This window comes from Salvelinus namaycush, chromosome 1 (assembly GCF_016432855.1).
Source record: "Salvelinus namaycush isolate Seneca chromosome 1, SaNama_1.0, whole genome shotgun sequence".
NCBI classification, from domain to species: Eukaryota; Metazoa; Chordata; class Actinopteri; order Salmoniformes; family Salmonidae; genus Salvelinus; species Salvelinus namaycush.
Genome location: NC_052307.1, coordinates 16,909,919 through 16,934,607, shown reverse-complemented (window position 1 = coordinate 16,934,607; position 24,689 = coordinate 16,909,919). Strand labels below are relative to the sequence as shown.

General features: G+C 44.0%; 1 protein-coding gene across 1 annotated transcript in view; it reads left to right on the top strand.

The window, feature by feature from the left end:
• LOC120052530 (nuclear receptor ROR-beta-like) overlaps positions 1-24,689 on the top strand; it is a 38,282-nt gene that overhangs the window by 7,983 nt on the left and 5,610 nt on the right. Inside the window, exons 2-7 of the mRNA XM_038999535.1 lie at positions 14,331-14,416; positions 14,618-14,759; positions 15,898-16,326; positions 17,234-17,355; positions 20,613-20,745; positions 20,917-21,024. Of these exons, the coding sequence (XP_038855463.1) occupies positions 14,331-14,416; positions 14,618-14,759; positions 15,898-16,326; positions 17,234-17,355; positions 20,613-20,745; positions 20,917-21,024 (1,020 nt within the window). The remainder of the gene's footprint in view (positions 1-14,330; positions 14,417-14,617; positions 14,760-15,897; positions 16,327-17,233; positions 17,356-20,612; positions 20,746-20,916; positions 21,025-24,689) is intronic.

Below are 24,689 nucleotides of genomic sequence, written 5' to 3'. Positions count from 1 at the left end.
GCATAGTTGAATCATTTATAATATCTATACTGTAATGCATAGTCTAATCATTTACATAATCTATACTGTAACGCATAGTCTAATCATTTACATAATCTATACTGTAGTGTGCAGTCTAATCATTTACATTATCTATACTGTAACGCATAGTCTAATCATTTACATAATCTATACTGTAATGCATAGTTTAATCATTGACATAATCTACACACCATCTCATCATTTCATCAACATTTCCCAAAGCATGATCAGCATTCTTTATACACTGAACAACAATATAAACGCAACATGTAAAGTGTTGGCCCCATGTTTCATGAGCTGAAAATAAATATCCCAGAAATGTTCCAGACGCACAAAAAGCTAATTTCTCTCAAATGTTGTGCACACGTGTTAACATCCTTGTTAGTTAGCATTTCTCCTTTGCCAAGATAATCCATCCATCTGCCTGGTGTGGCATGTCAAGAAGCTGATTCAACAGCATGATCATTACACAGGTGTACATTGTGCTGGGGACAATAAAAGGCCACTCTAAAATGTGCAGTTTTGTCACACAACACAATGCCACAGATGTCTCAAGTTTTGAGGGAGCATACAATTAGCATGCTGACTGCAGGAATGTAAACCAGAGCCGTTGCCAGAATTGTATGTTCATTTCTCTACCATAAGCCGCCTCCAACGTCATTAACAGTACATCCAACTGGCCTCACAACCGCAGACCACGTGTATAGCATCGTGTGGGCGAGCGGTTTGCTGTGAACAGAGTGCCCCATGGTGGCAGTGGGGTTATGGTATGGGCAGGCATAAACTACGAACAACGAACACAGTTGCATTTTATCGCTGGAAATTTGAATGCAAAGAAATACCAAAACGAGATCCTGAGGCCCATTTTTTTAAAGTTCTCTGTGACCAACAGATGCATATCATGTGAAATCCATAGATTAGGGCCTCATTTATTTATTTCAATTGACTGATTTTGTCATATGAACTGTAACTCTTTGAAATTGTTGCATGTTGCGTTTATATTTTTGTTCAGTGTATTATTGTCTTAGTTAGGAACATCAAACTTACTTTCATTGAGTATCATTCATTGTGGTGAAGAAGCATCCCTACAAACCTTTATTGGTGGTGGTGAAATGTTTGTCAATGTACCTGAAGAATGACCAGAATAAAAGAGAGGAAAATGTTTTCATTGTGTGTGTGTGTGTTGCTGACTAATGGCCCAGTGTTATGTAACTGGGGGAAAGATTACTCAAAGCCCGGGCCAGGAGAGCTAATCCTCCACACTGAGGCGTTGCACCACAACACACACACATCCACATATGACTATGTATAGTCTCTATCTATCTCTAACTGTGTTCCTCTATCCTCTCTCTAACCCTGTATCACTGTCTCTCCTCACTCGACCTGTCTGCTCTTCTTTCACTCCTACTTTCAACTCAAATGAGGAGAGGTGGTGTGTGTGTGTGTGTGCATGTTTGATTTATCAGTGTATTTTAGATACTGTAGCCTGTAGAACGTGTCTGTGTCAGTGTGGTTCCCAGTGGAATCCAAGTGTGTTTGCTTAGGGACTGCTCTGTGTTGATTTTATTTCGTCAGCTTTTGAGGGGAGTCTAGGCAATACCCCGCTGAGAGCAATGGAATATGTTCAGTCAGTGTGATGTGTGTGTGTGACTAGCATTACATTGCAGCACAGTACATTTCTTCTACTTTATCTCAGCTGTGAGGGATAAGAGATCCCTAGCACCCCAGTGCTGCCTGACTCTGAGTCAAATAAACAAGCTTTCTCTCTTTAGAAAGTCCTAGTTAAACACACTGGCAGTATCTCTTAATAGATGCAGTGTATCCGGGCAGGATTCTTCATCTAGTCTAATACACTGGCTGGTAGTGATGGTAGCAGACGCACTCTGGTAGTGCGGTGTAGTGTGATGTGGTGCAATATGGGATTGAACTTTGACCTCATCAGCTCACTTTTGTTCAGTAGCACCTGGCTATATCCCAAGTGTACGCTTTAGAGATTGTGGGTGGCGGTCATCATGATGTCAATCACAGAGAACAAGTAACGGGCAAAGGAGAAAGAGAGAGGGCAGAGGGAGAAAGAGGAGAGAGGAAGATGCAGAGAGAGAGAGAGAGAGAGATGGGGGACAGAGAGAAAGAGTTATGTAATGGTGAAATTATAATCTTGTGAGCGGGTTGATTTGGGTTTCTGTATGTGTACAATTCACCAGATGGGTGTGTTTGTGTGCGTGTGTGTGTGTGCGCATGTACGTTACCAATTGAACAATGACAGCTACTAAACTTGTAACCTTGTGCATATTTCTTGGACGGTGTGTAGGCAGCCAGAACCCTTTGTGGTACTTTCTGCCACTTAGCTTCTATTGTAACCTCCACCACCAGAGCTCCATTACTGCACTCACAGCTGCTTACCCCAAATTAGTGTTGTTTGCTGTTACATTCCACACTTTACTATGTACTAGGAGGAAAATATGTGTCATTTCTGTCATTATATAGTGCATTTATATGCTTGCTACAGGAGGTGACCATAGCTTCCATGGAAGTAACAGATTTGTAATTACCTATTTCCTGAAGACTAATTATGCATTTAGCATGTATTCCACAACACAATTAGATGCTTTAAAAAGGCATTGCCCACCATCGTATCCCATAGAAGGTTGTTTGTCGTGGCATACCTATAGCACTTACTGTGTTGACTATAAGGATGAGCTTCAGGTAGGGGTTAGCGTCAGTGTGGCATGTTTTGTGAGTGGCAAAGATTAGCCTGTATTAGCGCCAGTGCCTAATCTCACTGAGGAGAGTCTCCAGGGCTTTATCAGTTCTATTTCTCTCTTGTTTGCTGCACTTACACATCTTGAAACACAGTACCAGACCTGCTGGGTTCAAATACTATTTCTGTGCTTGATTGAGATTGCTTGTTGCAATGGAACAAATAAAATCCCCGCCAATCTAGTGCTCCAGATGGGCTAAAGCAAAAGCCCAAAGTATTTGAAAGATTTCAAATAGTATTTGAACCCAGGTCTGATCTAGCCTCAGTATTCCATGTATAGTGTTCATATATTTTTAGGAATCATAATAGCCTTTTTGTTTTAAACAGTGTCTTCATATTAAAGTTTGATGAAATACTCGTATTGTATGTACTGTATGTGAGAGAGAGAGACAGTGCATGTGAAGAGAGCTTTTTGATTGTCTTTGAGAAAGATGCCCCTGGGGCCACTTTGGGGAAAACCTTGTTAGACAGTTAAATTGTGGCCTAAGGCGAGCTATTAGCGTCCATCCCTGAGAGAGAGAGAGAGAGAGAGAGAGACTCTCTCACACACACACACACACACACACACACACACACACACACACACACACACACACACACACACACACACACACACACACACACACACACACACACACACACACACACACACACACACACACACACACAGTCTCTCTCTCCAAGGCAATTGTTGTAGTTTGGTTCCTTTGGATCCATGTGATTAGCTAGTGTCCTCCAAGATGAGCAGGAATATGCATGTTTCTAAATTAAGTTCTAAGCTATTAGTCCCCTATACCGTTCCCTTCGTACACATGCATGCACACACACACAAACACATGTACACAAGCACACACACATCATCTACAATTAGGACCAAGACCAAAACCATAGGAAGAACAGAGTGGGTTTGTTTAAGGGAGGGTTAGGGAGCAGTGCTCCAGGCATTTACTTACAAATACATGATTTGTATCATTATCATCAGTAGCTCTGCAACACAGTGTGTAGCCTACCCCTGCTCTCAGGAGGGGTAGACCAGATGCTGTGGTCACACATCACCCTTGGACTTGTTTCTATCTGTCTCTAAGGAAAGTTCAGAGGTCAAGCCTGAGGGGGGGATCACAGAGGAGGGTGTTGGGAAGGACCTGAGGGGACAGAAGGGTGGGAGGGACGAGATGGGGGAGGGTGTTTGGGGAGGGAAAGGGGCATTGGGTTCGAGTCTACCCTGTGGAGTATTTCCCAAGCCTCCCTTGCATACCTCCCCATTTCAGGGCCACTTACCATGAACCCCACAGTGTTGTGTGGGCTTCACTTATAGCAGTGGTTCACAAAATGTTTCACTCGGGGCCCCCCTTCTAGCATTGGGGAACATCCCCACCCCTCCCCTGCGCGTGCGCCATGTCTATTTCTATGGGCACAAGCACTGTTCATGACACAAACTGTTCATTTTGCCATGTCGAATGTGTATTCGTGATATTTGAATTACAAAAAAATTACAAAATTATCTATGGCCTAAAAAAAACTATACAGAATATAAAAACATTAGCTGACATGGGCTAGTTAATCTGGACATTTCTGACAAGTTATAAATAGCTCTCTAAGTTATGCAATGACTAACATGACAAAGGAAAACTGATGATGCACTACCCAATTTCGAAAATGCACCTTCCATTATTACAACTTTCAAGAGCAAGTTTAAAGCCGGACTGAGTTCCTTTAAAAAATATATATATATAATAATTTTAAAATACAGTACCAGTCAAAAGTTTGGACACACCTACTCACTCCAGGGTTTTTCTTTATTTTTACTATTTTCTACATTGTTGAATAATAGTGAAGACAGCAAAACTATGAAGTAACACATATGGAATCATGTAGTAACCAAAAAGTGTTAAACAAATCAAAATATATGTTATATTTTAGATTCTTTAAAGTAGCCACCCTTTGCCTTGACGACATCTTTGCACACTCTTGGCATTCTCTCAACCAGCTTCACCTGGAATGCTTTTCCAACAGTCTTGAAGGACTTCCCACATATGCTGAGCACTTGTTGGCTGTTTTCCTTCAATCCGCGGCCCAATTCATCCCAAATGAATGGGTTGAGGTCGGGTGATTGTGGAGGCTAGGTCATCTGATGCAGCACTCCATCTATCTCCTTCTTGGTCAAATAGCCTTTACACAGCCTGGAGGTGTGTTGGGTCATTGCCTTGTTGAAAAACAAATGATAGACCCACTAAGCACAAATCAGATGGGATGGTGTATTGCTGCAGAATGCTGTGGTAGCCATGCTGGTTAAGTGTGCCTTGAATTCGAAATAAATCACAGAGAGTATCACCAGCAAAGCACCCCCAAACCATCACACCTCCTCCTCCATGCTTCACGGTGGGAACACACATGCGGTGATCATCCGTTCACCTACTCTGTGTCTCTCAAAGACACGGCGGTTGGAACCAAAAATCTCCAATTTGGACTCATCAGACCAATGGACAGATTTCCACCGGTCTAATGTCCATTGCTCATGTTTCTTGGCCCAAGCATTGGTGTCCTTTAGTAGTGGTTTCTTTGCAGAAATTCAACCATGAAGGCTGTTTCATGTCTCCTCTGAATAGTTGATGTTGAAATGTGTCTGTTACTTGAGCTCTGTGAAGCATTTATTTGGGCTGCAATTTCTGAGGCTGGTAACTCTAATGAACTTATCCTCTGCAGCAGAGGTAACTCTGGGTCTTCCATTCCTGTGGTGGTCCTCATGAGAGCCAGTTTCATCATAGCGCTTAATGGTTTTTAAGTCTTCACTATTATTCTACAAAGTAGAAAATAGTCAAAATAAAGAAAAACCCTGGAATGAGTAGGTGTGTCCAAACTTTTGACTGGTACTGTATGTATATATATATATATAGTATTATAATTTGTATTTTTGGGGGGGGGGGCCCGCCGACCCCTCAGTTTGGGAACCACTGACTTTATAGTGTTGCCATAGCATTTCAAAATCCTATGTATTACCTACCGCTGTGTTTGAGTGTACAGTACATTTCTGCGCATCACGATGTGATTTGTACGTGTGCATACATATGTACACTTTTGTGTATGTATCTGAGTGCGCATGCGAGTGTGTATCGATGCGTTGGACGTCAGCCAGTGGCCCCCTTCTGTTCCCTCTCTGACGTGTCCAATCAGAACACAGAGCTGGATTCCATGAGCCCAATGCAGCTGGTCCCAGACCTGCCGCCCCATGAGCAATTACCCAGAGTGCACTGCAGCCTCGCGGAAAACTGGATGAGCCTGTTCCCTCTGACATATGAGGGAGGGGAGGGGGACGGGGAGCAATAATTAACATCCATGATGCATCATGGCTACTGTTCAACATGGCTACTGGACAAAGACATGTTTGCCCCACAACACACAGGCAGGCATCAGGGGAGGGGAGGGGAGGGGAGGGGAGAAGGGATGGGCCCCTGCCTGCCCTGCATTATTACCCAGAGTCTGGACGGACCCCATGGAGACAGTGCCAACCATACAATCAGGTCTGAGTAATTACCCATAATACCCGGCTGCTGCCACGATGCCATAGCCGTCCAAGTGAGTCAATGTAGGCATTGGTGACCCTAGTGAAAACACAGGTGTGAGGGTCAGGCTGTGTGTGTGGTGTGCATGTGTGTGTGAGCAGCAACACAAGTAACAACATAACCCCTGTTGCTGCTATTCCATGGCAACAGCATGCTGAACACAGTATAGCCCTGGGTGTGTTTTTGTAACTAGCCCCCTTTAGCTAATGGATGAAACATGCATGTCCAGTCTGCCCCTTCTGTTCACACTTACATAACAAATAGCCCTTACGGCTGTTGAAATACAGCAACACCTAGTGGTAACAAACATCACCACACAGTTTGAGAGGTGCTCAAGGTAAGGACGACTGCTGGTTGAACATTGCGCTTAGTATTGATGTTGTCTTGCTGCTTTGTGTGTGTGTGTGCGTGTGTTTGTTCACTGCAAATTGAGTTATGGTAAGCCAGTGCTCATGTGCGGATGCTCCCATCTCCTCAAATGAAGCTAATTAAGGCTCTATTTAGAGAGTGGGGAGCCCATGAGACTGAGTGGAGTTCCTCACTTCATTAAAAATCAATTAACACACTCCACGTGCCAGTTCACTACACATCACTCACTGTACCATCCAGACACCCACAGTCCACCTCACAAAACTCTTTCCGTTAGATGACTGTAACACGTCTGTCTGTCTGGATGTGTGTCTGTCTCTCTCTGTATCTCTCTCTCTCTGAGGAGATTGTGGGGCTGAGCTCATCTTGGCCATGGAATCGCCAGCGCTGCACTACGGCTCTTACATAACTTCAGGATAAATCAGGACTGCCAGTCAGGGCCTAGCCCTCACCCACACAGCCAGCAAGTCAGAGGGCAGCCACACCCACACAGCCAGCCAGTCAGGGCCTAGCCCTCACCCACACAGCCAGCAAGTCAGAGGGCAGCCACACCCACACAGCCAGCCAGTCAGGGCCTAGCCCTCACCCACACAGCCAGCAAGTCAGAGGGCAGCCACACCCACACAGCCAGCCAGTCAGGGCCTAGCCCTCACCCACACAGCCAGCAAGTCAGAGGGCGGCCACACCCACACAGCCAGCCAGTCAGGGCCTAGCCCTCACCCACACAGCCAGCAAGTCAGAGGGCAGCCACACCCATACAGCCAGCCAGTAAGAGGGCAGCCACACCCATACAGCCAGCCAGTAAGAGGGCAGCCATACCCACACAGCCAGCCAGTCAGGGCCTAGCCCTCACCCACACAGCCAGCAAGTCAGAGGGCAGCCACACCCACACAGCCAGCCAGTCAGGGCCTAGCCCTCACCCACACAGCCAGCAAGTCAGAGGGCAGCCACACCCACACAGCCAGCCAGTAAGAGGGCAGCCACACCCACACAGCCAGCCAGTCAGGGCCTAGCCCTCACCCACACAGCCAGCAAGTCAGAGGGCAGCCACACCCATACAGCCAGCCAGTAAGAGGGCAGCCACACCCACACAGCCAGCCAGTCAGGGCCTAGCCCTCACCCACACAGCCAGCAAGTCAGAGGGCAGCCACACCCACACAGCCAGCCAGTAAGAGGGCAGCCATACCCACACAGCCAGCCAGTCAGGGCCTAGCCCTCACCCACACAGCCAGCAAGTCAGAGGGCAGCCACACCCATACAGCCAGCCAGTAAGAGGGCAGCCACACCCACACAGCCAGCAAGTCAGAGGGCAGCCACACCCACACAGCCAGCCAGTTAGAGGGCAGCCACACCCATACAGCCAGCCAGTAAGAGGGCAGCCACACCCACACATCCAGCCAGTTAAGGGCTTAGGAATCATTAATGTAGTTCTATACACCACACTTCTATCTGCAGCTCTCTATCTGCTATCTATCTGTTCTAAACTTTGCAGAATCCTGAATAATCTCCTGAAGCACAGGTGTTCCATATACAGTTGTAACTGAACTCTATTCACAATGTACCTGTCTGTGTGACTACTATGTAAATAGACAGTTCTAGAGCCACTTGGTGTAAAGTATGACCATAGTGTTGGCACCAACACCAAGTGAGAGGAGGCAGTAAGAAGGATCCTACTTAGAATGTGATAGTAAGCAAGACAATCTCCAGAGTTTGGTGATATCACTTCCTGTAGGCATGTGTGTGACTGCTCAGCGAATCATTGCTCTGACAGCCAGACGACACGAGCGAGTGAGTGGTCGCCTTAGCAACAGCCAAACTGTCATGACTGGCTCCTTATTCCACCTGACAGGCCCGGTGGCTATGCACACACACTTTGAAACACACCCACACATTCTGAAACACACTATCACACCCACTGAATCACACACACACACAATCTGAAACACACTCTCTCTAACACATGCACACACATTCTGAAACACACACACACACAGACACACACACATAACAACACAGATGTCTACACACACACAGACGAACACAGAAACACAAACAAAACAGTCGGATTATAATCTTTGTCGGTCCACACACCCCTCAAGCCGTTATTATAAACTTTAGACTGGTCAGTTGATAAATCCCTTTTGAACATGTTCATCCTTGAAGAACAAGTACAAGTTGTTCTTAAAGGATCTACAAAGAGACATTCTGGGATGTATAGCAGAACAAGGTTGTACATGGCACTAAATGAGAGTGGTGGAATACACACACATATAAACAAACACACGCACGCACACACACACACAAACGCATGCACACAGAGTTTTGTTCTGTGTTTGTTTACTGGTTATATTCGGTCTCTGTTTATTACCTTCATGTTCTGCAGCACAACTGACCTGTTCTCACTATAAATATACCGTTAGACGCCGCTTCCATTGACATCTTCACTGTAGCACTCAGTGTGTGTATGTGTCTGTGTGTGTTTTCCTCCCCAGTCCGGCCCAGTCCATCCCGCTGCGCTGTGCTGCTCTGACCCAGTTTGGCGCTGGCCAGGAACTGGGTCACCTCTAGAACGAATCCAGAGAGTACTAACTTCATTACACTCACAGTCCCAGTCCACACACAGCAGCTATCAAACATATACATTGAAACTTGAAACTTAACACACGCTCGCACACAGAGAGATCATGCTCAATAATTGTTGGTTGTGCTTTCGTTCATTAATGTGCTATCTGTTCATTAATGTGCTATCTGTTCATTAATGTTGAGCCTGAAAGAGATGCTTGTGGTGGTTTTCTATGGGGTGCGGTATGGGCAATTTAGCAGCTAACTTTGTCAAGCTAGTGCTCTAAATTGATAATTCTCATTCACAATGGGTAGACAATACGTAGAGCTTGTAGATCCATTAGAGAAAATAATAGGTAGAAGAGGATATGAATGGGGGTTTGAAGAGGGTCAGTAAGTACAATCTGTTCTGACTGCTAAGGGTTTTCAGGTCTCGAAGATGACCTTCTCGTATCCCTTATCAGTCTTTATTTATTTTTATTTTTTCGTATTAAGCCCTTCCGTTCTGCTAGCTAACGTTCAATCGCTGGAAAACAAATGGGACGAACTGAAAGCACGTATATACTACCAACAGGACAAAAAAATAAAAAAACGTATGTTTCCCTGAGTCATGGCTGAACGACGACATTAAGAACATACAGCTGGCGGGATATACACTCTATCAGCAGGACAGAACAGCAGCCTCTGGTAAGACACGGGTCGGGGGCCTATGCATATTTGTACACAATACCTGGTGCACGATATCTAAGGAGGTCTCAGGGTTTTGCTCGCCTGAGGTAGAATATCTCATGATAAGCTGTAGACCACATTATCTACCTAGAGAGTTTTCATCTGTATTTTTCGTAGCTGTTTACATACCACCACAGGCCGTGGCTGGCACTAAAACCACACTCAATTAGCTGTATTCCGCCATAAGCAAACAGGAAAACATTCATCCAGAGGTGGCGCTCCTAGTGGTCGGGGACTTTAATGCAGGGAAACTTAAATCAGTTTTACCTAATTTCTATCAGCATGTTAAATGTGCAACCAGAGGGAAAAAATTCTAGACTACCTTTACTCCACACACAGAGACGCATACAAAGCTCTCCCTCGCCCTCCATTTGGCAAATCTGACCATAACTCTATCCTTCTGATTCCTGCTTACAAGCTAAAATTAAAGCAGGAAACACCAGTGACTCGGTCTATAAAAAAGTTGTCAGATAAAGCAGATGCTAAACTACAGAACTGTTTTGCTAGCACAGACTGGAAAATGTTCCGGGATTCTTCCGATGGCATTGACTACAACGCTCGTCGGATGTGGTAGGGCTTGCAAACTATTGCAGACTACAAAGGGAAGCACAGCTGAGAGCTGCCCAGTGACATGAGCCTACCAGACGAGCTAAATAACTTATATTCTAGCTTCAAGGCAAGTAACACTGAAACATGCATGAGAGCATCAGCTGTTCCGGACGACTGTGTGATCACGCTCTCCGCAACCGATGTGAGTAAGACCTTTAAACAGGTCAATATTCACAAGGCCGCTGGGCCAGACAGATTACCAGGACGTGTACTGCGAACATGCGCTGACCAACTGGTAAGTGTCTTCACTCACATTTTCAACCTCTCCCTGTCTGAGTCTGTAATACCAACATGTTTCAAGCAGACCACCATAGTCCCTGAGCTCAAGAACACTAAGGTAACCTGCCTAAATGACTACCGACCCATAGCACTCACGTCTGTATCGATGAAATGCTTTGAAAGGCTGGTCATGGCTCACATCAACACCATTATCTCAAAAACCCTAGACCCACTTCAATTTGCATACCGCACCAAAAGATCCACAGATGATGCAATCTCTATTGCACTCTACACTGCCCTTTCACACCTGGACAAAAGGAACACCTATGTGAGAATGCTATTCATTGACTACAGCTCAGCGTTCAACACCATAGTGCCCTCAAAGCTCATCACTAAGCTAAGGACCCTGGGACTAAACACATCCATCTGCATCTGGATCCTGGACTTCCTGACGTGCCACCCCCAGGTGGTAAGGGTAGGTAACAACACATCCACCACGCTGATCCTCAAAACAGGGGACCCTCAGGGGTGCGTGCTCAGTCCCCTCCTGTACTCCCTGTTCACTTATGACTGCACGGCCAGGCACAACTCCAACACCATCATTAAGTTTGCCGATGACACAACAGTGGTAGGCCTGATCACTGACAACGATGAGACAGCCTATGGGGAGGAGGTCAGAGACCTGACCGTGTGGTGCAAGGACAACAACCTCTCCCTCAACGTGATCAAGACAAAGGAGATGATTGTGGACTACAGGAAAAGGAGGACCGAGCACACCCCCATTCTCATCGACAGGGCTGTAGTGGAGCAGGTTGAGAGCTTCAAGTTCCTTGGTGTCCACATCACCCTCAAACTAACATGGTCCAAGCACACCAAGACAGTCGTGAAGAGGGCACGACAAAACCTATTCCCCCACAGGAGACTGAAAAGATTTGGCATGAGTCCTCAGATTCTCAAAAGCTTTTACAACTGCACCATCGAGAACGTCCTGACGGGGTTGCATCACCACCTGGTATGGCAACTGCTCCGCATCCGACTGCAAGGCACTACAGAGGGTAGTGCGCACGGCCCAGTACATCACCGGGGCCAAGCTTCCTGCCATCCAGGACCTCTATACCAGACGGTGTCAGAGGAAGGCCCTAAAAATGGTCAAAGACTCCAGCCACCCTAGTCATAGACTGTTCTCTCTGCTCCCGCACGGCAAGTGGTCCTGGAGCGCCAAGTATAGGTCCAAGAGGCTTCTAAACAGCTTCTACCCCCAAGCCATAAGACTCCTGAACAGCTAATCAAATGGCTACCCAGAGTATTTCCATTGACCCCCCCACGCTGCTGCTACTCTCTGTTATTATCTATGCATAGCCACTTTAATAACTCTACCTACATGTACATAATTACCTCAATTACCTCAACACCAGTGCCCCCCGCACATTGACACATTGACTCTGTACCAGTACCCCCTGTATATAGCCCCGCTATTGTTATTCACTGCTGCTCTTTAATGATTTGTTATTCTTATCTCTTACTTTTTAGGGATTTTCTTATTACTGCATTGTTGGTTAAGGGCTTGTAAGTAAGCATTTCACTGTAAGGTATTCGGCGCATGTGACAAATAAAATTTGATTTAAACTAGGACATTCTTATCTTTAATCTTTACATTTCTGTCTGTCTTGCTCATTATGAGTCAGTCAGTACGTCCGTCCGTCTGTCTAGTATAGTGTCCTGGGTCGGGTCAGGATCAAACTGACCTTAAGTCAGCACATGGTCTGGGGCTCAGGGGTCACAGAGGTCATGGTCATTAAGCCCCCCAGTTAGACCCTCTCTGACTCAGGCTTTGAGGGGTGAGTGGGACGTCCCTTCCTGGGTAAAGAGGTACAAGACAGCCCCATACAGCTTAGACAGCAGACGCAACTCCCGAGTAGTCATCATCTTCCTTTGCTAATCCCATTATGACACTGCATACACAGATCACATACAAACCACGTACACACACACTTCATAAACACTGCTGATCAGACCAATTAAGTCCTAGCCGTAAACCAATCAGACACATAAGACATACCTATGGACACATTCATTAGCACACACATTGAAACACCTGTCATCCTATTGCAGCTGCAACACAGAACGGTGTGTGTACATCTATTTATGCGTGTTTGTCTCCACCGAAAATGAAAACTGATGTCGTAGGTAAGACATACTTTTGGACATTGCCTTTTACCCTAAATTACTACATTAATATCAGAAGCTTAGGTTAGAGCGTTAGAAGATTAACCCTTACAGTCATTTCTCTGTGTACTTTGCAGCTTTTCTGTTATTGCTCTACAGCTCAGGAATGGATCCTTGGTCGTGTTCATAGGGCACATGTAAAACAAAAACGTATGTTCCTTATTGGACAAATCCAGGTAGTCCCGCCCTTTTTCAGTCTGTTTGGTTCCTTATGAACATAACTCCGTTTTCGGTCCCTTTTTTTGTTGTTGGGGGGACTATACTCAGGGTCACCAAAGTTATGTGTCATTTCTGTTTTATATGTTTCTGGCAAAATCTGAAGAATTGATTATTGTAGATTTGTGGAATATTACTATTTCACAAACCGAAAATAGGATGATTTTTTTGTGTCTGTAGCTATTTTACCTGATTTCTGGGAGAATAGTGCAGTTGCAGGTGCAGAGAGGTTATTAGGGTCCTACTGCTTTGGATTAGCCAGCCAGTGTGTAGCGCAGGGAAACAGCGTGTGAGGAAGGAAATAATGTAGGATTAGATTGCGTGTCTAATCTCCTTATAGTGAGTGTGCATTCTCAGCAGATATGTGCCATCGATCTCTCTCTCTATATATCTATAATTTCTCTCTAGCTATCTCTCTATCTGTCACTATCCTTCTCCATCTCAAACTACGTGGCCACACTGGTTACTGTGGTCACAGGACGCTCCTGAAGGTTTCTGTGTGTGCCGATTTCAGACCTACAGTACACAGTTCAGTCCTATAGTACACTACATGTACACTATGAGTGAGTGAGTGAGTGAGTGAGTGAGTGAGTGAGTGAGTGAGTGAGTGAGTGAGTGAGTGAGTGAGTGAGTGAGTGAGTGAGTGAGTGAGTGAGTGAGTGAGTGAGTGAGTGAATAAAAGAAGATACTTTGGTGATGTAACCCCACTACAATCCAGGGACCAGATCTAAGGACCCCTGCTCATCCTCATGACAAAATGTCTGTCACCAGACATTACCACACCATAAAACACTGCTAAAATGAACAGGATGTCACAGAGTCCTGTTGACTGGAGAGGTTCCTTCTGATTGGGAGCACTGTTCCCTCTCACTGGGTCGTGTGATAGAAACACACACACAGACAACCACGCACACACCCTAATGAGCCCCCTGACAGTCGGGGGAACGTTGAGTGGCCATTAATACTGGTACAGTACAGGCAAGTGTGTGTGACACAATGAAACGGTTATGTAACCCAGGTGTGTGTGTGCTTTCCCCCTCCCATCGCTCTGTCCACAGCCCAAATCGAAGTTATACCGTGCAAAATCTGTGGAGACAAGTCATCAGGAATCCACTATGGAGTCATCACGTGTGAGGGCTGCAAAGTGAGTTCTCCACACAGCTCTGTTGTTCCCTCTGTCTGACTCTATCCCCATCATTCTCCTGTCATTTCTGTTTCATATCTTCATTTTTATTCCAGTGTCTGCGTTCTACTCTCCGTCAACTCTTTTCTATTCTTTTCTTTTCCTTATTTTCCAAATCCTAGACTGAGCGTTAACTGACTGCTGTTTGTGGTTGTCCTGTAGGGGTTCTTCAGACGAAGTCAGCAGAACAATGCTGCATACTCATGCCCTCGCCAGAGGAACTGTCTGATCGACAGGACAAACCGAAACCGCTGCCAGCACTGCCGCTTACAGAAGTGTCTTGCACTTGGAATGTCCAGAGATGGTGAGACCGCTTACACACACACACACCAACACACGTGTAGACTCTTACCTACTTAAGATTGTCACCTACTCCCGAGTAGCGCAGTGGTCTAAGGCACTGCATAGCAGTGCTAGCTGTGCCACTAGAGATTCTAGATTCGAGTCCAGGCTCTGTCGAAGCCGGCCGCGACCGGGAGACCCATGGGTCGGCGCACTATTGGCCCAGCGTCGTCTGGGTTAGGGGAGGGTTTGGCCGGCAGGGATGTCCTTGTCCCATCGCGCACTAGCGACTCCTGTTGCAGGCCGGGCGCAGTGCACACTGACACGGTTGCCAGGTGTACGGTGTTTCCTCTTACACATTGGTGCGGCTGGCTTCCGAGTTAAGTGGGCATTGTGTCAAGAAGCAGTGCAGCTTGGTTGGGGTGTGTTTCAGAGGACGCACGGCTCTCGGCCTTCGCCTCTCCCGAGTCCGTACGGGAGTTGCAGCCATGAGACAAGACTGTAACTACCAATTGGATACCAAATTAGGGAGAAAAAGGGGTAAAAGTATTTTTTTTAATGAAATAAAGATTGTCACCTTTAGCTGAGAGAAAATAAACACAATGTGACTAATAAACAACCTCCCTCCCTCTCCCTCCCACTCTCCCTTCCTCTCCCTCCCACTCTCCCTTCCTCTCCCTCTTACTCTCCCTCCCTCTCCCTCCCACTCTCCCTTCCTCTCCCTCTTACTCTCCCTCTCTCCCACTCTCCCTCCCTCTCCCTCCCACTCTCCCTTCCTCTCCCTCCCACTCTCCCTTCCTCTCCCTCTTACTCTCCCTCTCTCCCACTCTCCCTCCCTCTCCCTCTTACTCTCCCTCTCTCCCACTCTCCCTTCCTCTCCCTCTTACTCTCCCTCTCTCCCTCCCTCTCCCTCCCACTCTCCCTCTTACCCTCCCTCTCTCCCACTCTCCCTCCCTCTCCCTCCCACTCTCCCTTCCTCTCCCTCTTACTCTCCCTCTCTCCCACTCTCCCTCCCTCTCTCCTTCTCCCTCCCACTCTCCCTCTCCCTCCCTCCTACTCTCCCTCCCTCCATCCTACTCTCCCTCCCTCCATCCTACTCTCCCTCCCTCCCTCCTACTCTCCCTCCCTCCCTCCTACTCTCCCTCCCTCTCTGTGCGTAGCGGTGAAGTTTGGCCGCATGTCCAAGAAGCAGCGTGACAGCCTGTACGCCGAGGTACAGAAGCACCAGCAGCGGATCCTGAATGAGCGGCAGCAGCAGACGTGTGAGGCAGAGGCCCTGGCGCGCGTCTACTCCTCCAGCCTGACCAATGGCCTCAGCACCCTCAACCACGAGATCGGAGGCACCTACGCCAACGGCCACGTCATCGAGCTCCCCAAGGGCCAGGTGAACGGTGGTGCCACAGGTGGCTACTACCATGGTATGGACTCCACCCAGCCCTCCCCGGACCAGTCGGGCCTGGACTTGGCGGGCATAAAGCACATCAAGCAGGAGCCGGTGTACGACCTGACCCCTGTGGCTAACCTGTTCAACTATAGCACCTACCAGGACAGTCAGCTGGCGCACAGCAATGTCAGCATGGGAGAGCTAGGTAACTAAGGGTTAAGGTTAAGTTCATTCAAAGACATCAAATTTGGCCGTCAATGCCCCCTCGAAAATATGCATGATGACGTCTCTGAGTGAGTGTTGCATAGTGCAGGAAGATACCAGGCCTTAATTGATGATTTGAATAGGAGGGTGTCACGGTAAGGCTAAAGGAGTGTGAGTCAGTGTGATAAGCTGTGTGTGGGACAGGAGATCAAACAGGCTTAGGGAGAGAGGGAGGAAGAGAGAGAGAGAAAGAGAGAGGGTGGGAAGAAGAGAGAGAGCGATAGAGAGAGAGAAAGAGAGAGAGGGAGGGAGGAAGAGAGAGAGAAAGAGAGAGAGAGAGGGAGGGAGGAAGAGAGAAAGAGAGAGAAAGAGAGCGAGAGAGAGAGAGAGCTGTCCATGCGTCATATTTAAGCTTAGCCCATCAATTCAAGAAACCCCCATTGAGAGTGTGGCCTACCTTACTAAGGCTGTAATGTCAATTAAGTGTAACACAGTTTTACTAGTGTACTCCATATTTGAGTTGTCACACATCTACTCGGATGAAGGTATACAATACATTCCCTGATTCTTGTAAACATCGGTTCTGCTGTTTTCTATACCCCGTTTCAATTAGCGCCAACATTCAGACAAAAACAAATAACATTTCTACAATACAGATGAAAATGATGCTACATAAAAAGCAACCTCGTCTCAAAGCCTGGTGGACGAGACCACATACAAAGTTGAGTGAACTGAAACTTTGGGAGGTTGAACAAAGCTAAATAAAGTTGCGATAATTTTCACTAAACTTATGATCGGTTCATCAGTTTCACGCTCCCATAGACAATGAATGGTAAGCTACCATTTTGCTCTAAATTTTGATCAAAGTGTGTGTCTGACTGTCTCTTCTCTGTCCTCTCCCTCCATAGATCGTATCGCCCAGAACATTATAAAGTCTCACCTGGAGACCTGTCAGTACACAGCAGATGAGCTGCAGCAGCTGGCCTGGCAAACACACTCCTACGATGACATCAAGATGTACCAGAGCAAAGTGAGTGTGTGACCAGTGTGTGTCTGTGTGTTCCTTGTGACCAGTGTGTGTCTGTGTGTTCCTTGTGACCAGTGTGTGACCAGTGTGTGTCTGTGTGTTCCTTGTGACCAGTGTGTCTGTGTGTTCCTTGTGACCAGTGTGTGTCTGTCTGTTCCTTGTGACCAGTGTGTGTCTGTGTGTTCCTTGTGACCAGTGTGTGTCTGTGTGTTCCTTGTGACCAGTGTGTGTCTGTGTGTTCCTTGTGACCAGCTGACTTTGCACTGCTCACTTACCTACAACCTCTGAGCACCCCCCCCCAACTCCATTGTCATCCAATGCCTCTTTCCTCATCTATACACCCTCCAACTCCATTGTCATCCAATGTCTCTTTCCTCCCCTATACACCCCCTCAACTCCATTGTCATCCAATGTCTCTTTCCTCCCCTATACACCCCCTCCAACTCCATTGTCATCCAATGCCTCTTTCCTCATCTATACACCCTCCAACTCCATTGTCATCCAATGTCTCTTTCCTCCCCTATACACCCCCTCAACTCCATTGTCATCCAATGTCTCTTTCCTCCCCTATACACCCCCCAACTCTAGTATAAATATATATATATTTTTAAATGTATGCACTTTTTACTGTAAGTCATTTGGATAAGAGTGTCTGCAAAAAAAACAAAAAAAAACTTTTCATCCAATGTCTCTTTCCTCCCCTATATTCACTATTTAAATGTCTCTTTCCTACCCTATATTCACAATTGAAATGTCTCTTTCCTCCCCTATATTCACTATTTAAATGTCTCTTTCCTACCCTATATTCACTATTTAAATGTCTCTTTCCTACCCTATATTCACTATTTAAATGTCTCTTTCCTCCCCTATATTCACTATTTAAATGTCTCTTTCCTACCCTATATTCACTATTTAAATGTCTCTTTCCTCCCCTATATTCACTATTTAAATCTCTTCCCTCTCCTATATGCACTATTTAAATGTCTCTTTCCTCCCCTATATTCACTATTTAAATCTCTTCCCTCTCCTATATTCACTATTTAAATGTCTCTTTCCTCCCCTATATTCACTATTTAAATGTCTCTTTCATTCACTATTTAAATGTCTCTTCCCTCTCCTATATGCACTATTTAAATGTCTCTTTCCTCCCCTATATTCACTATTTAAATCTCTTCCCTCTCCTATATTCACTACTTAAATGTCTCTTTCCTCCCCTATATTCACTATTTAAATCTCTTCCCTCTCCTATATTCACTATTTAAATGTCTCTTTCCTTCCATATATTCACTATTTAAATCTCGTCCCTCTCCTATATTCACTACTTAAATGTCTCTTTCCTCCCCTATATTCACTATTTAAATCTCTTCCCTCTCCTATATTCACTATTTAAATGTCTCTTTCCTACCATATATTCACTATTTAAATCTCGTCCCTCTCCTATATTCACTATTTAAATCTCGCCCCTCTCCTATATTCACTATTTAAATGTCTCTTTCCTCCCCTATATTCACTAGTTAAATGTCTCTTTCCTACCCTATATTCACTATTTAAATGTCTCTTTCCTCCCCTATATTCACTATTAAAATGTATTTTTCCTCTCCTATATTCACTAGTTAAATGTATTTTTCCTCTCCTATATTCACAATTTAAATGTCTTTTTCCTCTCCTATATTCACTATTTAAATGTCTTTTTCCTCCCCTATATTCACTATTTAAATGTCTTTTTCCTCTCCTATATTCACTAGTTAAATGTCTTTTTCCTCTCCTATATTCACTATTTAAATGTCTTTTTCCTCTCCTATATTCACTAGTTAAATGTCTTTTTCCTCTCCTATTTTCACAATTTAAATGTCTTTTTCCTCCCCTATATTCACTATTTAAATGTCTTTTTCCTCTCCTATATTCACTATTTACATTTTTTTTCCCTCCCCTATATTCACTATTTAAATGTCTGTTCCCTCTCCTATAGTCACTATTTAAATGTCTTTTTCCTCCCCTATATTCACTATTTAAATGTCTTTTTCCTCTCCTATAGTCACTATTTAAATGTCTTTTTCCTCCCCTATATTCACTATTTAAATCTCTTTTTTTTAGTATCTCACCTCCCACTTTTTCTCTTTTCTTTCTCAAGTTCTCTTTCTCTGCTCATTTCTCCTTCTTCTGTTTCTCTCTCTCACTCCTCATCTGTGCCTGTGTGCCTGTGTGCCTGTGTGTGTGTGTGTGTGTGTGTGTGTGTGTGTGGGTGTGGGTGGGTGTGTGTGGGTGTGGGTGTGGGTGTGGGTGTGGGTGTGGGTGGGTGTGGGGGTGGGTGTGGGGGGGTGTGGGTGTGGGTGTGGGTGGGTGGGGGTGGGTGTGGGTGTGGGTGGGTGTGGGTGTGGGTGTGTGTGTGGGGGTGGGTGTGGGTGTGGGTGTGGGTGTGGGTGTGGGGGTGGGTGTGGGGGTGGGTGTGGGTGTGGGTGTGGGGGTGGGTGTGGGGGTGGGTGTGGGGGTGGGGGTGGGTGTGGGTGTGGGTGGGTGTGGGTGTGGGTGGGTGTGGGGGTGGGTGTGGGTGTGTGTGTGGGTGTGGGTGTGGGTGTGGGTGTCTATGTAACAGAGCAGTAGTTCCTTTACCACTGTGACCTTTCTCATTCCTCTCTGTCTAATGGATTATGGGTCATTACAGAAGAACCCTTTGAAATATTATCCATGGAGATTCATTTTACAGCTAGAAACTATAGAACACACAAAGACAATTTGCTGATATTGTACTTTGGATATTCCGAGTAGCGATGGAGCTGACTATTTTACAAGTATTCATTTTATAAAAATTCCTGTCTTTGTAGTGTACTTCATTGAACAGCACAAAGGGATGACCCAAATTACCCAAATACAACGCTTCTGCATGTCTTGTGTGCACAGTACTGTGGCATGAACATGTGGGTGAAATACTGTTTCTATTTGCACAAGTGCTATAGTAGTGTTTCAAAATTGTGTTTATGATATGTACACAGCTGTCATAACACACGTGTTGATTTGTCTCTGGAGATGTCCCTACCTCCTTACCTCATTTGCACACACTGTATACAGATTTTTCAATTGTGTTATTGACTGTACGTTTGTTTATTCCATGTGTAACTCTGTGTTGTTGTTTGTGTCGCACTGCTTTGCTTTATCTTGGCCAGGTCGCAGTTGTAAATGAGAACTTGTTCTCAACTGGCCTACCTGGTTAAATAAAATTGAAATAAAAATAAAAACTTACCAAAGTGTGTGTTTCTTTGCAGACGCGAGACGTGTTGTGGCAGCAGTGTGCCATCCAGATCACCCATTCCATCCAGTATGTGGTGGAGTTTGCCAAGCGCATCTCAGGCTTCATGGAGCTTTGCCAGAACGACCAGATCCTCCTGCTCAAGTCAGGTGACCTCACCCTGCTTGCCCATTGGAGGAAACCAGTCTCCTGGTTGAAACAGCCTTGTTTCCACCTCCTTTCAACAAAAACATACAACAAATGGTGACAAGACGATATTATATCAATGTGGGAAAAGGTATTAGATTTGCAAAAAGACATCTTTCTCTGTCTCTCTCTAGGTTGTCTGGAGGTGGTCCTGGTTAGAATGTGTCGGGCGTTTAACCCTCTCAACAACACAGTGCTGTTTGAGGGGAAGTACGGGGGCATGCAGATGTTCAAAGCACTAGGTAAGGCACTGCTGCTAGCGATACTGCACCGCCTCCATCTACGGCCATCTAAGTAGCATGATGTACTACAGTACCCATAATGCTCTGGACAAGATATTCGGTAGTCTCTGACCTGACACTGAAATCTGATTTGTTACATATTACATTCATAGAAGTAACAGAATTGCATACATAACTGTAGTAGGATGAGAAAACACTTCAGTGAATACTGCAGTAGGCATCGGGTTTGTATGAGTGTTTCTCTGTTCGCTGTATTCTTATTTTACATGAGACTACAGTATAACTATGAGACTACAGTATAACTATGAGACTACAGTATAACTATGAGACTACAACATAACTATGAGACTACAACATAACTATGAGACTACAGTATAACTGAGACTACAACATAACTATGAGACTACAACATAACTATGAGACTACAACATAACTATAATACTACAACATAACTATGAGACTACAGTATAACTATGAGACTACAGTAGAACTATGAGACTACAGTAGAACTATGAGACTACAGTAGAACTATGAGACTACAACATAACTATGAGACTACAACAGAACTATGAGACTACAGCAGAACTATGAGACTACAGCAGAACTATGAGACTACAGTAGAACTATGAGACTACAGTAGAACTATGAGACTACAACATAACTATGAGACTACAACATAACTATGAGACTACAGTAGAACTATGAGACTACAACATAACTATGAGACTACAGTATAACTATGAGACTACAGTATAACTATGAGACTACAGTATAACTATGAGACTACAACATAACTATGAGACTACAACATAACTATGAGACTACAGTAGAACTATAAGACTACAACATAACTATGAGACTACAACATAACTATGAGACTACAGCAGAACTATGAGACTACAGTATAACTATGAGACTACAGTATAACTATGAGACTACAGTATAACTATGAGACTACAACATAACTATGAAACTACAGTAGAACTATGAGACTACAGTAGAACTATGAGACTACAGTATAACTATGAGACTACAACATAACTATGAGACTACAGTATAACTGAGACTACAGTATAACTATGAGACTACAACATAACTATGAGACTACAACATAACTATGAGACTACAGTATAACTATGAGACTACAACATAACTATGAGACTACAACATAACTATGAAACTACAGTAGAACTATGAGACTACAGTAGAACTATGAGACTACAGTATAACTATGAGACTACAACATAACTATGAGACTACAGTATAACTGAGACTACAGTATAACTATGAGACTACAACATAACTATGAGACTACAACATAACTATGAGACTACAGTATAACTATGAGACTACAGTATAACTATGAGACTACAACATAACTATGAGACTACAATATAACTATGAGACTACAACATAACTATGAGACTACAACATAACTATGAGACTACAGTAGAACTATGAGACTACAGTAGAACTATGAGACTACAGTAGAACTATGAGACTACAACATAACTATGAGACTACAATATAACTATGAGACTACAACATAACTATGAGACTACAGCAGAACTATGAGACTACAGTAGAACTATGAGACTACAACATAACTATGAGACTACAGTATAACTATGAGACTACAGTAGAACTATGAGACTACAGTAGAACTATGAGACTACAACATAACTATGAGACTACAGTAGAACTATGAGACTACAGTATAACTATGAGACTACAACATAACTATGAGACTACAGTATAACTATGAGACTACAGTATAACTATGAGAAGAACAGTAGAACTATGATACTACAACATAACTATGAGACTACAGTATAACTATGAGACTACAACATAACTATGAGACTACAGTATAACTATGAGACTACAGTAGAACTATGAGACTACAACATAACTATGAGACTACAACATAACTATGAGACTACAGTAGAACTATGATACTACAGTAGAACTATGAGACTACAACATAACTATGAGACTACAGTATAACTATGAGACTAAAGTATAACTATGAGACTACAACATAACTATGAGAAGAACAGCATAACTATGAGACTACAGTAGAACTATGAGACTACAACATAACTATGAGACTACAGTAGAACTATGAGACTACAACATAACTATGAGACTACAGCAGAACTATGAGACTACAGTAGAACTATGAGACTACAACATAACTATGAGACTACAGTATAACTGAGACTACAGTATAACTATGAGACTACAGTATAACTATGAGACTACAACATAACTATGAGACTACAGTAGAACTATGAGACTACAGTAGAACTATGAGACTACAACATAACTATGAGACTACAACATAACTATGAGACTACAGTAGAACTATGAGACTACAGTAGAACTATGAGACTACAACATAACTATGAGACTACAACATAACTATGAGACTACAGTATAAATATGAGACTACAACATAACTATGAGACTACAGTATAACTATGAGACTACAACATAACTATGAGACTACAGTAGAACTATGAGACTACAGTAGAACTATGAGAAGAACAGCATAACTATGAGACTACAACATAACTATGAGACTACAACATAACTATGAGACTACAGCATAACTATGAGAAGAACAGCATAACTATGAGACTACAGTAGAACTATGAGACTACAGTATAACTATGAGACTACAACATAACTATGAGAAGAACAGCATAACTATGAGACTACAACATAACTATTAGACTACAACATAACTATGAGAAGAACAGCATAACTATGAGACTACAACATAACTATGAGACTACAACATAACTATGAGACTACAACATAACTATGAGACTACAACATAACTATGAGACTACAACATAACTATGAGACTACAGTATAACTATGAGAAGAACAGCATAACTATGAGACTACAGTATAACTATGAGACTACAGTATAACTATGAGAAGAACAGCAGAACTACGAGACTACAGTAGAACTATGAGACTACAGTATAACTATGAGACGAACAGCATAACTATGAGACTACAGTATAACTATGAGACTACAGTATAACTATGAGACTACAGCAGAACTGAGACTACAGTATAACTATGAGACTACAGCAGAACTGAGACTACAGTATAACTGAGACTACAGCAGAACTGAGACTACAGTATAACTATGAGACTACAGCAGAACTGAGACTACAGTATAACTATGAGACTACAGCAGAACTGAGACTACAGTATAACTATGAGACTACAGCAGAACTATGAGACTACAGTATAACTATGAGACTACGGTATAACTATGAGACGACAGCAGAACTACGAGACTACAGTAGAACTATGAAACTACAGTATAACTATGAGAAGAACAGCATAACTATGAGATTACAGTATAACTATGAGACTACAGTATAACTATGAGACTACAGTATAACTATGAGACTACAGTATAACTATGAGACTACAGTATAACTATGAGACTACAGCAGAACTGAGACTACAGTATAACTATGAGACTACAGCATAACTATGAGACTACAGTAGAACTATGAGACTACAGCATAACTATGAGACTACAGCAGAACTGAGACTACAGCATAACTATGAGACTACAGTATAACTATGAAACTACAGTAGAACTATGAGACTACAGTAGAACTATGAGACTACAG